General features: G+C 49.0%; 1 protein-coding gene across 3 annotated transcripts in view; it reads right to left on the bottom strand.

Moving 5' to 3' along the window:
• Positions 1-13,633, bottom strand: part of Rasa3 (RAS p21 protein activator 3) — a 106,250-nt gene that overhangs the window by 49,420 nt on the left and 43,197 nt on the right. For all 3 annotated transcript variants that reach the window (XM_087901142.1, XM_087901141.1, XM_087901140.1), the window contains one exon: positions 10,492-10,609. In XM_087901142.1, the coding sequence (XP_087757268.1) occupies positions 10,492-10,609 (118 nt within the window). Of the gene's footprint in view, positions 1-10,491; positions 10,610-13,633 lie in introns of those variants that run through there.

Genomic DNA, 13,633 nt, shown 5'->3' with positions numbered 1-13,633 from the left:
AGAGGCAGGTGGATCTCTGAGTTCAAGGCCAGCCTGGCCTACAGAGCTAGTTCCAAGACATCCAGGACTAGACAGAGAAACCCCGTCTAAAAAAAAAAAAAAAGCAAAAACAAAACAAACAAAAACACACTAAGATGGTTATTGAAGTGAGGTCCTAGGAACAGAAATGCTACACCAGCTCTTGAGGAGATGGTCGTGTACATGGTATTAGGAGGAAGACCTGGAAGCCCTCATTATCACTCATGGCTGCCAGGTGACCCATAGCACCATTCCCAGGTACACACCTGAGAGAAATGAGATCTCAGCAGATCAGAACTCACACACAAATGTTCCCAACACATCAGCAAAAAAAAAAAAAAAAAAAAAAAAAAAAGGAAAAGCGAGGGTTGTGGCACACACCTTTAATTCCAGCACTCAGGAGGCAGAAGCAGGAGGATCTCTGAGTTTAAAGCCAGCCTGGCCTACATCCAGGGCTACCCGGAGAAAGCCTGCCTCAAAAGGAACAACGACGAAGAAACAGCTCCATCAGCAGAGGGTGTGGAGTTCAGCCATTGGAAGGAACTCAGCCCTGTGTGTGTGACCCCGCGGATGAACCTTGAGACACTGGGTGACAATGAGCCCCACACAGAGCTCCACCACTATTGGGCAGATGCCTGGGGTGCCAGGCACGGGGGACATGGTGACAGTCACAGGACCCACACTTCTTCGGGAAAAGTGAAATACTCAAAAAGCAGGCATGGTGATGGTTACAGAGGCCTGTAAAGTTCCCCCAAACCACAGAGCTGAGACTGGAAATGGTTGAAGTATATGTCTGTAAATTATATTTCAATAAAGCTATTTTTAAAACAAAAATGTAGCCAGATGTCAGGAAACCGGAAACTAGAATTAACGCTCTGGGATAAGACCTCCTAGAATGTTTTGTCCTAAATATACACAGATAAAGACATGGACATAGCTACCCGTGGATTTTAGAGGAGAAGGGGGATCGCCACACACGTTCCGGCACAGCTTCTCCTTTGCACCATCTTTACGGCCACTTTCAGGGTAAGCAAACATAACACCCGGGGCCAAATGTCCCCATGGCCACCAACAAAGCCACCAGGCTCACTCACCGGTGGCTTTTCCCAACCTTCACAGCCAGAAGCAGTGTGACAGCATTCAAACGGATCTGCACGGCTCCTGCCGGTTCCCAGAGAACCATTCCGAGGTGGAACTGTTGGTGGAGAATGCTCTGACGTTCTGGAGGCGTCATGCCACAGAACCTTCCAGAAAGCGTGAACTGACTCATGTCTCAGCACACCAGGTCACATCAACCAAGTTAAAGTTGGCTTGTACAGGAGTGTGACTCTAACCCCGGGTATACCCATCTCCAAGCACCAAGAAATAAATTTGGCTCAGTTGATAGCAAGGGGAAATAAAAAGAATGAAGAAACTATTTCATTTAAAATGGTTAAATGACAGGTGGATTTGAGATTCTTCCATATATTTATGAGCTTTTAAAACTTTTCATTTCTTCACGACTTTGGCCCATTTTTCACTAGTGTCGTTCCCTCTCTCTCAGGATATTGATCCATTAGCAATGTTTGAATCTGTGTTCCAATAATTTGCAGCATGTGTGGGACCCATTTGAAAGAAACATGCCCCACATCTGTGAACATCTCAGCAGGTAGAGAGGCAGGAGGATCTCTGTGAGTTCAAGGCCAGCCTGGTCTACAGAGGAAGTTCCAGGACATCCAGGACTACACAGAGAGAGGCCCTGTCTCAAAAGTCCTTTTTATAATAAAGCAAAACCAAACAGACAGACAGACAACAACAACAACACACTAAGATGGCTATGACCAAAAGCAAATTCAAGGAACAGAACAGAAATGCTAGTGGGTGACCTGAAACCCTCTGCCCCCTACTCTGAACAGCTTCACCAGCAGGGACTTAGGCCTCATACCCACTGGGCTATGGCTGCCGCAGCCTTACATAGGGTCTACAACGAAGATCTGCAAGAGTGCCCACAGCAAGGACCTCCAGTTTAGGCAGAGACACCCTGGTTGTGACGAACTACATGCCAGGTTTCCTCCCGGGTTGCATGCTAAGGATCAGGCTAGAAGCAGGAAGAACCAGGCACACCGGCCCAGGACCTCCACACCCTGTGCGCTGGGCTCTCTCATCCATGGGAGTCAGTTTGTGCCCTTTCCTGGGCATCTGAGTTTAAAGCATATTTTAGAGAAAGCAAAAGGAAGCAGGCTGAACACGAGGGAGGACATTCTTCTACCAGCCTCCTCCCAGGGCGTCCCCGTGGACAAAGCCTCCTTTCTGTGGCCCTCAAAGGGGCACACAGTGAGGGTGCTGCTTCCCTTCCCAGGCACTGCTTAGCCACAGTTGTGTCCACAGAGGCTGCCTTTGTCCAGGCCACAGCCAGTGGCAGGAGAGGCATGATAATGCTTGCCAGGCGGCCCCCATTTCAGCCCAAGGGTTCCAGAAACCTCTTTCCCAATAGAGAAAAGACCCACAGGGAAGGGCTGGGACCCTCATTCCTCATTGCTGTTTGACAAGAGGAAATTAATCTAGCCAGCAGCTTCTGCCTTGGGGCCACCGGAATGACAGACATGCTGTCTTTTACCTCATCAAAAGGGAAGAAGCCAGGGGCTCAAAGGAGTTTCACAGCATCAAGGAACTTTCATGAAAAAAGGAAAAGCTGACAATGAGCCATTATCTCCAAGTGGGGCCTCTGGCCGGAGCCCTCTGAATACCCCCCTTCCTCTATTTTTCCTTCCCCTCTTTCTCCCTCCCCTCTTCCCGGAGCCTTCTGAACCCCTTCTCTCATAGCCTTCCAACTTCTCCTCCTCCCACAGGACTGGGCACAGGACTCACACAAGCCTCACTTGGGACCTGCAGAGAAACCACCGAGTCTTCCTTGAGTCATTTCCCAACATCTACTGCTGCCCCACCCCATCCCAGCTGCTTGCTGAGTGTGCCTCGTGACAAGTGACACTGGTCATGAGAAACTGATAGAGCCGGGTCCCCAGTGTCCTCCCTGGAGCAAGTTCCTGGGCCTATTTCCCAACATCTTGAGTGAGACGGGGGACTTGAGGGGAGGGGGAGGGGCGGGCCTGCGTGGAGAAGGATAATGGAAACAGGGTGGGGCTCTCTGTGCCTGGTCTTTGTGCCCCACCGTCTGAGGAGATACAGACAAGGCCAGCGTCCAGGAGGACCTGGGGCAGAAGCCACATGACTCTTGGGCTGTTTGTCCCACGGGATGAAAATGGCTCTCTACAAAGGGTCCGACTTGTTTCTCAATGGCTGGACATTCAGCTATGAAATAGATGCAGGGTTAATCACTAATTAAGAGCTAGATTAAACTTTCATTAAAGCCCATAGTATATCAAATGTTCCCAGGAGATAGGCTGGGGGGCAACAAAGCTTCACTCAAGTCTGCCTCTTCGGTCCCCTGAAATGTGATTCTTAAAGCTTTGGGGAGCTCACATCACAGGCAGCCAGGAAGACAGAGCAGTCAGATTTAACCACGGGTGCACACCCGAGTCCTTGGGAAACTGCTACCAGAAGAGCCCACAGAGAATCCACAGCAGGGAAGCACAGTGGGAGAAAACTGCCTGTCATTCACTAAGGAACCAAAAATGTCATGGGTGGCTCTCGGACAGTGGAGACCGGGAACAGAGTGACCATGACGATGGGTCATGGTGCTTCTATGCCAGGTTAACTTCCTGCCCGGTGCCCTGTATGTCACAGCCTAACATCCCAGGGTTTTGGCCGGAAGCCTGCGGTGCACTGGCTACAGGGTACTTAAGTATAGTCAAGACATGGGGTAGGATTGTTTATCTTGAAACTCTGGGACATTGATCTACAAATTTTCAAACTAAGCACAGACCTGCTGAGAAGTACAGCTCGGCTGAGCTCCTGATTCTTGGTCTGAGGTTGGGAGACGAGAAATGTGGGCTGGGTTTCTGCCTCGACCTGTCTTCAGGACCAGGGAGCGCCTGTCACCTGCGTCATTAACCCTGGAGCTTTGGGCATCAGGCAGGTATCGGGATAAAACAAGCCTCTCTCTCACTCCCAGGCTCTTTCCTCTTAGCCTCCCCTTGTGCCCAGACAAGAACACTCTGATGCTACCAAGACAAGATTCCTAAGACCCACAGTCAGGTATTGGGTCGGCTGTGGGATTGAAATATCCAAGACCACCTCAGAGGATGCAGTCAAGGGCACAAGGGGATCTGCAGTTCCTCAAGAGGCACCCCACAGTTCTCAGAAAGAGCAGAGGCACCCAAGACAGAGGGAGAAGGTCAGAGCTGGGCCTAGTTCTTTTGCACCTCATAGGATAGGGACCTGTAGTCCCTCTCCTGAAGCTTCCTGGGGATCAGGAGGTGTTCATGAGGGACACAAGCTGATAAGCCCCAACTTGGCCTGGATGATTAATATTGTCAAAGAATGTAGAAAGTGCTTAGAGTTTATCACATAGAAACAAACTGGCATTCGAGCCCAGCGGCTGTCCATGGTGTAGAAGGAACCTCACATTCCAACCCAGGCGTGCTCTGGACAAAGGCGAGCTCCCGACCCAGGCGAGCTCCCGACCCAGGTGTGCCCCTGACCCAGTGTTGCTCCCGACCCAGGTGTGCCCCTGGCCCAGGGTTGCTCCTGGCACAGGCGTGCTCCTGGCTAATAAAGCTAGCCTAGAAGCTTTAAGGACAAAGTGGCTGAGGCCGTTGTAGCTGAATAAGGGCTAAAACAAGGCGTCGGGAGTAGAGAACTTGGGGTCACATCCATATGAGACTATACAGTGGCTTTCTGAGCTGTTGAAGCCCACCCTAGATCTGGAGAAGCCTCTTGGGGTCATTATAAACCCAGGGAACTCTTAGGCTTGGTCCAAATGACCCTGGAGTCTCCAAGTTGGCCAGACCCTTGGACAGACAGCACAGTCAAATGGTAAAATTGTGAGAGGTGCCAGCTCCTTCCCAGGTCCCACAATAATTCCCTCCAGAATACCACAGACACAAGCCAATCCTACGTTAAGAAAACAGACACTTACCATAGGATCATCTTAGATATCTTGACGTGTGCAACCACTTTCCAGACCCCAGAATTAGAAAGACACAGACCAGAGAAGACATGGCAGGCATAGGCCTTTCTATGCTAGGGGCAACCATGGCTCTCATGCTCTTATACCAGCCTCTTGCTCTAGAACCATCAACTAGAAGACACCGTGAGCATTGTCTTTACCACCACCAAGACTCATAGGGTATGCTATGGATTCCTGCTAGGCAGTCGCCTTCCTTAACTCCCTAGTACCCGAGTCTGGACACCTCAGCACCAAGGGCCAGAGCTGCCAACGCTATAACTGCCTCTGTGACAGCCCTGAGCGAGCCCTGCCTCCAGTCAGTGCTTCCAGCCACAGACCAAGACCAGGAAGTGAAGGTACCACACCTGATGGAATTTTCTTACAGCTATGGGATGCTGATCCTTTTGAAACGCTTGTTCCGTATGACAGCGACACACCCCTGCACCGGTCCGACAGCAGCTCCCTATACACAGTCTGCCCTTTTCGGTTGTTTCTATCTGGTCTGGAGTGTGCCGGGGATTTTGAACATGGCAGTCCCGAGATGCCTTCAGATACTTCAGTGAACAAGAAGGTGAGGAGTGGCCTACCAGGACAGGAAAGGTGAAATCTCAGCTTTGCTAGGTCAAGAGTGAGGAGAGCTTCGTGCGGTGGTGTGGATAACAATGGTCCTCACAGGCTAATGTATTTGAAAGCTTAGCACCAGGGAGTCAGTGGGACTGTTGGGAAGGAGTAGGAGGTGTGGCCTCATTAGAGGAGACGGGTCACTCACTGAGCTTTGAGGTTTCAAAGCCCCTGCCAGGACCAGTGTCGTCCATCTGTCTGTCTGCCTTTCCCTGTGTGTCTTTCTGTATCTGTCTCTCTTTGTCTTTCTCCCTCCCCCTCCCCCCCCCCCGCCTGTGGGTCAGGATGTAAAGCTCTCAGGTAACACTTGGCCAAGCCTGTCTGCTTCCTGACCTTATGATAATGGATTAACCCTCTGAAACTGCCCACAGGACTCAGTTAGATGCTAACTAAGAGTTGCCTTGGTCGTGGTGTCCCTTCACAGTGAACACTGCCTAGGGCACTCTGAACATCAGGGGCATGTCTGGTGGGACAGAGCCTTCGAGGATTTCATGTTCATTGGGGAGGGCTGGGGCCAGCGAGCTGGGCTTGTTCTCCCCAGTGTGGCCCTCCAAGGGCTGACAGTAAGGGGAAGGGATATATAGAAGCGCACTCTCCAGGGACACTGGTTCAGTAGTGAGAGCAAGAACAGAGAGAGGGGCACCATCTCCCATCTGTGCGTGGGAAAGGCGCACAGCACGGGCTCTGAGAAGGCATCCACATGAGGGAAAGGGGGAAAGAAACTCAGCTTCCTCTGGTTCTTGTGCAGTCTCTGTGTGGCTCTGCACTGAGTCCCAGGGCACAGAGGCGCTCGCTCACGGGGAGTGTGTTTTGCGAGCGCCTCCCCCTAGAGGAGCATGCCCAGCTCCTGCCACTCTCACCAGCCCTGCCAGGCTGCACATGTGCAGTCGGAACCCCGTTCTACCCTTTCCAGTTCAGACTTGCAGTTAGGTGACTCTTCAGTTTCCTGAGGCGATGCTGCCAAATCAGTATCTAATCTAGAGGGTGATGCTGATGCTGGAGGGGGGCCATGGAGAATCTGTTTCTGGAGGCTGATGCCAGGAAAGTGTTCGATGGGCATAGCTGCCCTCTGGGGAGCAGCATTACGGGGTGGTAATATAGAGCATCTGGCTATAGGCTCTCAGTCTAGACCATGGGCCCCACTTGCTCTGTTCCCCCGTTTATCATTATCACAGTTGCCATTGGGTCATCCCCTCCCGTCTCTCACCTCAGCTGCTGCTGCTGGGGCCCACCCCTGCCCCAAGGCCACCCTGAACCAGGGCAGGACCTGGGTCTTTCAGGTCTGGGTACTCTGTGCCCGCCGCAGCTGCCCTCCTGAATTCCCACCTAGGAAGCTGTGTCACGGTCACCACACTGTCCTCCACTTCTATAAAACGTCCTGCATGTCCCATTTCTATGTCAAATTTGCCTTCAGTTTTCTCTTCAGCCATGTCTATGAGAAATGTAATCCAGCCACCAGATTTTCCATTTAGGTTGTTACATTGTTCATTCCTACAAATGCTACTTTACCAAAAAAGTTCTTTAGAGCCTTCCGTCCTTCTGCAGTGTGTCCCCATCCCATGTGGAACTCCCTTCTGTACACTATGAATATGTTTTATTAACGTTGGTTATTAAAGAAGCTGTTTTGGCCAACGGCTGAGTAAAGCCAGGCGGAAAATCTGACAGAGATAGAGAGAGAAAGTAGGCGGAGTCAGAGAGACACCTTGTAACTGCTGAAGGAGAAAGACGCCAGACGCCAGCCAGAACCTTACCGGTAGGCCATAGCCTCGTGATGATTCATGGGTTAATAAAAATGGGTTAATTTAAGATGTCAGAGTTAGCTAAAAATATGCCTAAGTTATTGGCCAAACAGTGTTGTAATTCATACAGCTTCTGTGTGATTATTCATGTCAGGGCGACCAGGAATGCAAGAGCTGTCTCCGTCTACACCCATCTGTTGCCCCCACAGTAGTTTATCACTCCAGCTACCCGTGCATTCACACACACACACACACACACACACACACACACACACACACACACATGCTTTCTTTGCACACCTACCCCTTCTGGTTCACAGTCTTGTCTTTGGAACTTTATATAGGAAACCTCTTTGAGATTTTGATATTGAAAGAGGTGATTGAATTTGCTTTAATGAGCCCTTCATTGCCTGAGTGGATGCTGATCCAGTATCAACCTAGAACACATGGATCAAGGCTTTCAGGCCACAGATGTGGACTCAGCACCAGGCTGAGGTAGCACCGACCACAGCTTACTTCTTCCACAAGCCATTGGCACATGTAACCCAGTGGCAGGGTGTAGGGTGCCAGTCTGAGGTCTACCAGTGTAAAGAGGGGTGCTCAGCTGCACATGATGTGGTCGCACAAACCCACACTTGGGGCTCTTGCCCTAGTTTTTCTAGGTTCACTTCTAGGGTTATCAGTTTGAACTTGTATCCAGTTTTCAGCTGGCATATTTCACCCATAGCCCAGGTCATGACGGAAAGATGGGGACATGGGAAGGAAAAGAGTCCTTCACCCTCACCCAAGACTCTGGTTGAAGTCTCTCACCAGATGAGAATCAAAAGTCCCAGGACAATCAAAACTTTTTCTGGGAAGGTTGCAAACATAGAAACAATGGTTCTTTTATATAGAGATTTCAGATAAGAATATTTAAACAGCACCAAACTTTGAGTAGAAAGGGTACCATGCTATACATTTCTCAATGAATTGGGACTGTGGGGTCACATTAAAATCTTAGCAGGAAGACAGGACACAAGAACTACTGGACAAAGCAGACTATAGAAGGATGAACCACAGCAGACTGAACACCCAGCACAGCGATTACCCCAAGACCAATCATCTGGCCCTGATGTGTGCACCAAGGACTGGAAGACAGAATTTCTAACCTTCCCAGGAACTTTGTCTTGGCTTAATCTCCACTGTTGGCATGGCCTACTAGAATCGCTGTCTGCCTATCTACCTGTTCCCATAGCTGCATCTACGCAGGCCCATCTGCCCACAAGTTCATTCATCTAGACTAGGTCAGCCCCTTCACGTTACCTCTCCCCTGAAACTCAACTCTGATCTTACAGTCTGACTCTACAATAGCTGCTGAGCTTGTCACTACACCACACATAATGCACATGTACATATATTCATACATACATATATACATGTGTATGTATGAATATATACACGTACATATATCACATATCACACATGTGTATGTATGAATATATGCACGTACATATATCACATATCACACATGTGTATGTATGAATATATACACATACATATATTCATACATACACATGTGTGATATGTGATGCTTGAGTATTAATATTAGTAATTAAGCATCAACTTTGCCAACCCCACAAGACGTTCTTCAACACAGTTGACTCTTGACAGTATTTTTCAGTCTTCAGTTTTGTTTTTTAAAAAATCTAAGTATGCAAAAAAACAACACACACAGCTGTAACCATGGGGCCTCAGCAGGGTGGCTTCAAGACAGACAGAATTGGATACGCCATCCACCTCCCTCAGGGGCGGGCAGCGTTAGTGGTTTTCCAAAAATTAAACTCATTAAGTCATCAGGACATGCTGTTTGCTACCACTTGAAGTAGCAATAGGCAAGGATATAATTCAGCTGCTAAAAATGCTCCCAAAATCAGAATAGCTTTCTGAAACCACACAACCCGCAATTCTACACCCGAAAGGTGGAGTCCCTGGCTTGGAGCTGTTCGCTTTGATCTTGAAGAACCACAAGAGAGGCTGGCATGCCTGCCCTGATGATAGTCTTGGCTCCTTACTAGCACTGATGGGATGCTTAGAGGCCGGTGTGACTGCTTTGATAACAGTCTTGGCTCCTTACTAGCGAGCGCCAAAGGGATACTCAGAGACTGGTGTGCCTGCCGCGATAATCGTCTCGGCTCCTTACTAGCACCAATGGGATTCTCATAGCTTTCTTGCTGTTCCCCCTCTCACTCTCAGATCACTGCTATGGGCTCTAAGATGTCATTTCCTGTCCCCACATGCTCTTAGCCATAGCACAGACCCTCCACTGGCTGGCAAGTTATTGGCAAGGCAAGATCTGAGCCCCAGAATGCTGGGGCACACAACCATGCTGAAAATTCATGCTGAAGACAAAAAGTTCTCATCCTGGGCCATAAACTAACAAGTTAGAAGTCCCATTACATTCCCATTCTCCTTGGCTGACCCCGCCTTACTCAAAGTGTGCCAATGAATGTTTTCTTGACTCTTCTCCTCAATTAACAGCTCTGTGTACACAGCATGGTTTACATAAAAGTTTTTAAAGAAATACGGTATGAGGTGAGGATGCTCTAAAATATTTCCTTTCTTAAAATTCTCACTTAAAAAAAACTGTATGTATATGAATGTTTTGCCTGCATGTATGTATGTACACCGTGCGCATGCCTGGTTCCCACAGAGGCCAGAAAAAGGTGCCATGCCCTGGAACTGAAGGTAAGGATGACTTGGAGCCACCTTGTGGATGCTAGAAACTGAACCCAGGGGTCCTCTGCAGGAAGAGGGAATGCTCTTAACTGCCTAGCCGTCTCTCCAGCCTCCTTTGCGGACTTTCTCGAGCAGATTTTTTCGTGTCCGGGGGAAAGAAGTGGACGCCAAGAGTTTCCCATGATTCAGGGTCCTGCGGATCAGGAACTGATCTCATCAGGCCAGAGGTGCTCACTACAGCCCACCCCAGGGCCCAGTGGATGCTTCCTCACACAAAACGCTCGCATGTGCAGCCCGGCACAGATAGACAGACACGGAATCAGAAGCCATAAAAGCAGCGGAGGGCATTACCAGAGTGACTTCTCGACAATTTTGGTCCGGAAAACCTCCTCCTGGTCCAGGTTCACGGTGCAGTAGCAGTCCCTCATCTTGTTTGGCCCCGGGTAGGAAGGAAGATTCTTGGCTTCACCTGAAGAGTAAATGGGACACACACCAACTTAGCATGGGATACTCAACATCCTCGCTGCCATACATATGCCATCCTCGCTGTCATACACGCCATCATCACACCCACCCCAGGATGTTCGGCACAGTCCCCAATCACACATGCTTGGACAGCGGTGTCACTTCGGAGGGAGGCACGTGCCTTCACTTTATACACTGGTTCGTCCTTTGTACGGTTTGCAAAAGACTGCAATGTTCTGTTGTTGGGCAGCAGGCTCTTAAGAGTTGAGCCTCCCATCCTGGAAGAGGGCTCCTTAAGATTTGGGAAGTTCTAATGGGTGTCTCAGGAAAACTCAGGAAGTAAACAATTCACAAGTCTCAGGAAGTCCCTGAAACGTAGCAGGGTCACAGGCCCCCCCCTCCCCAAAATTATATGAAGAGCAAGAGCTGCTTAGAAGAGACCCTCCCTCTTGGGGCGCTGCAAGCCCTGCAGAGAGCTTCAGGTTTCCAGCTTTTGTGAGTTGTCACAACTTGGGGGTGGGGTTTTGGTGATTCAGTTGCTATGAATTGGCCCTGCTCCTGTAAAGTAACCCCACCCAAACTCAGTAAGTCAAGCTGAATTTTGGTGGCAATTGGCACTTTGGTCTGTCATCAGCTAACTTTTGGGTGAGTAGATATTTGTTCATGTCTTCCCAGGGGTAAAGCCACGCAACAGCCAGCGACACAGAAGGCACACACTGGCACCTGCCGATACCACTTTGTGTTGGTATTGACAAGCGACACAACCAACCATGCCGTGGCAGATGTTTCTCAGAGCTCTATAGCTGGCTGGGTCTGACAGCACCAAACAGCCTTACCCTCCTCAAACGTCAAGCAGGTGTATATGCCCATCTTTTATGCGGAAAACAATTTAGCCAGAACAATACCAACTTACAAACTGATGAGCCAAAAATTCTCCAGCACATCTAAACTTTTAAACTTTCCATTAAGGTTGTTCACCTGAGACATGGAATGGACGGGAAGATTCATGGAAAATGGTTTTCAATGAGCGATATTTTGTTGTATCACATTTTCTTTCTGATATCCCAGAGTGCTTTGGACACCTATGTCATCACATATTCTCTTGGAGGTGCCCACAGGTCTTAATGTGCATGAGGCTGCTTCCCACAGTCTTGTGGAGCCTCAGTCACCCCTGCCCTTAGAAGACAAGACTCTAGGCTCCAAGTCTATCCAGTTCAGACGCCCTGGAGTTCATTTGTCTGGGGGTGGGGCTGGGTTTCACTGTACTAGGCCAAGTGCTCTACAATCAGCCTTCATTCCTAGCCCTCTTTTTTACATTTTTGCTTTGTTTTGTTTTCTGTTTATCCTTTTTGTTTTGTATTTTTCAAGACAAAGTCTATTTCTTTTACTTTTTATTTTTTATTTTTTCTTTCTTTCTTTTTCTTTTCTTTTCTTTTCTTTTTTTCTTTAGTTTTGGTTTTGGTTTAAGACAGGGTTTCTCAGTAGCTTTGGAGCCTTTCCTGAAACTCACTCTGTAGACCAGGCTGACCTCGAACTCACAGAGATCTGCCTGCCTCTGCCTCCCCAGTGCTGGGATTAAAGCATTGGGAGCTGCAGACCTCTGGCCCCTTGACTTTCTTTGCCCGCCTCAGACCCTTTGCCTGCTGGAGTGAACTGAGCAAAACAACTTGTTTACCTGTGCCTGCAGCTGCTCTGAGCACGAGACCCTGATGGCAGGGGAGTGGGTTCTGGTGAGGCCTGCAGCTGAAAGCTCCGGAGAGCTGGGGCGTGGCTACCAATTAAGGATCCTATATAAGCTTCCCTGGAGCACAATAAACTTGGCATTCTTGTATCAAGGATGACCCGTGTCCCCGTGTCTCTGTCTGTGTGTGTATGTTTTAAGTCTCCAGCCTAGTTCCTGGCTCACATATGGCCTCGTCAAGCAGGTGCTACGTTAAAGGTGTGCACTGCCTGGCAAGAGACAGACTCTTGCTAAGTTGTTCCGATTTCCGTTGAGTTTGTGATCTGCCTGCTTTAGCCTCCTGAGTAGCCAGGATTACAGTTCTCCACCACCAGGCCCACCTCGCCTTGGAGTTCTTAAGGACTCAGTGGAGAACCATCTATAACCAACCGTGATTCAGAGAAAAACCACCAAGAATGTTTCTCGTAGCCTCTCTCACCCTAGACACACGGTCCTCCCAGAACATCCATTTCTTCCCAGGTAGAATAAAGACATGACCAACCTGGTTTGAGGTGGTAAGGCTTAGGCCAGCTTCAACATGTCAAAAGAACAACTTCTTCTGGCTCCCTAAGACATGGCAGGCTTACACCACATGCATCGTCTGTGTGCCCAAATTGAAGTCACAGGCAAGAACAAAGTCCACGGCTTCTACAGGAGTGAGCTCCAAGCGAGAACCATCCTGCTGGTCTTAGAGCAAGCACTGCAGCTCTGGCCTCACGGAAAAGGAGCTCTCTGTCCCTAGCTGTGGCTGGAGATTGGTGGCTCCAGAAGCGTTCACAGATTCTGAGTTGATAGGCAGCTGGACCCCACTAACTTCCAGGTAAACCCCTTAACGACGTGAATTAAAGCTTTCCTTTGGATTCTGTTTGCTCTTTGTGTTTTTATGTCTTTGCTTGTTTTTGTTTGTGTGAGCATATGTTTTTACAATGAATATAGAGTGAAGTGTAGATTGTTAGCCACACGTCGCCCTGTTTCTTGGAAGAAAATGTTCTTTGAAAGTCCCGTGGGAGATGGTTTTTGATGGAAGATACAGACCTAATATCCTGTTTATTATCAAAATAGAGAGTCAAAATAGGAGAATACCAACTATACTTCCCTAGAAGGAGGTCAAGTCAGTCCCCAACAGCTTGTGGGATTCACTTACTGGCAATACACAGTTTGGTCACCACCTAGACAGGGATGGAAACATCCCGATTGCTATGACAACAGCAACCCCAGCCAGCAGACGATTGTCCTGAGTCATCCATTAGCAAGCCACCCTGACCGGGAAGACAAGAGCAGTTACACATCTGTCCTATGTCTTCTCAC

This window comes from Myodes glareolus, chromosome 23, assembly GCF_982192425.1.
Source record: "Myodes glareolus chromosome 23, mMyoGla1.1, whole genome shotgun sequence".
Classification (NCBI taxonomy): Eukaryota; Metazoa; Chordata; class Mammalia; order Rodentia; family Cricetidae; genus Myodes; species Myodes glareolus.
The sequence above is the reverse complement of the archived record's forward strand: the minus strand, read 5'-3'. Positions and strand labels throughout refer to the sequence as shown.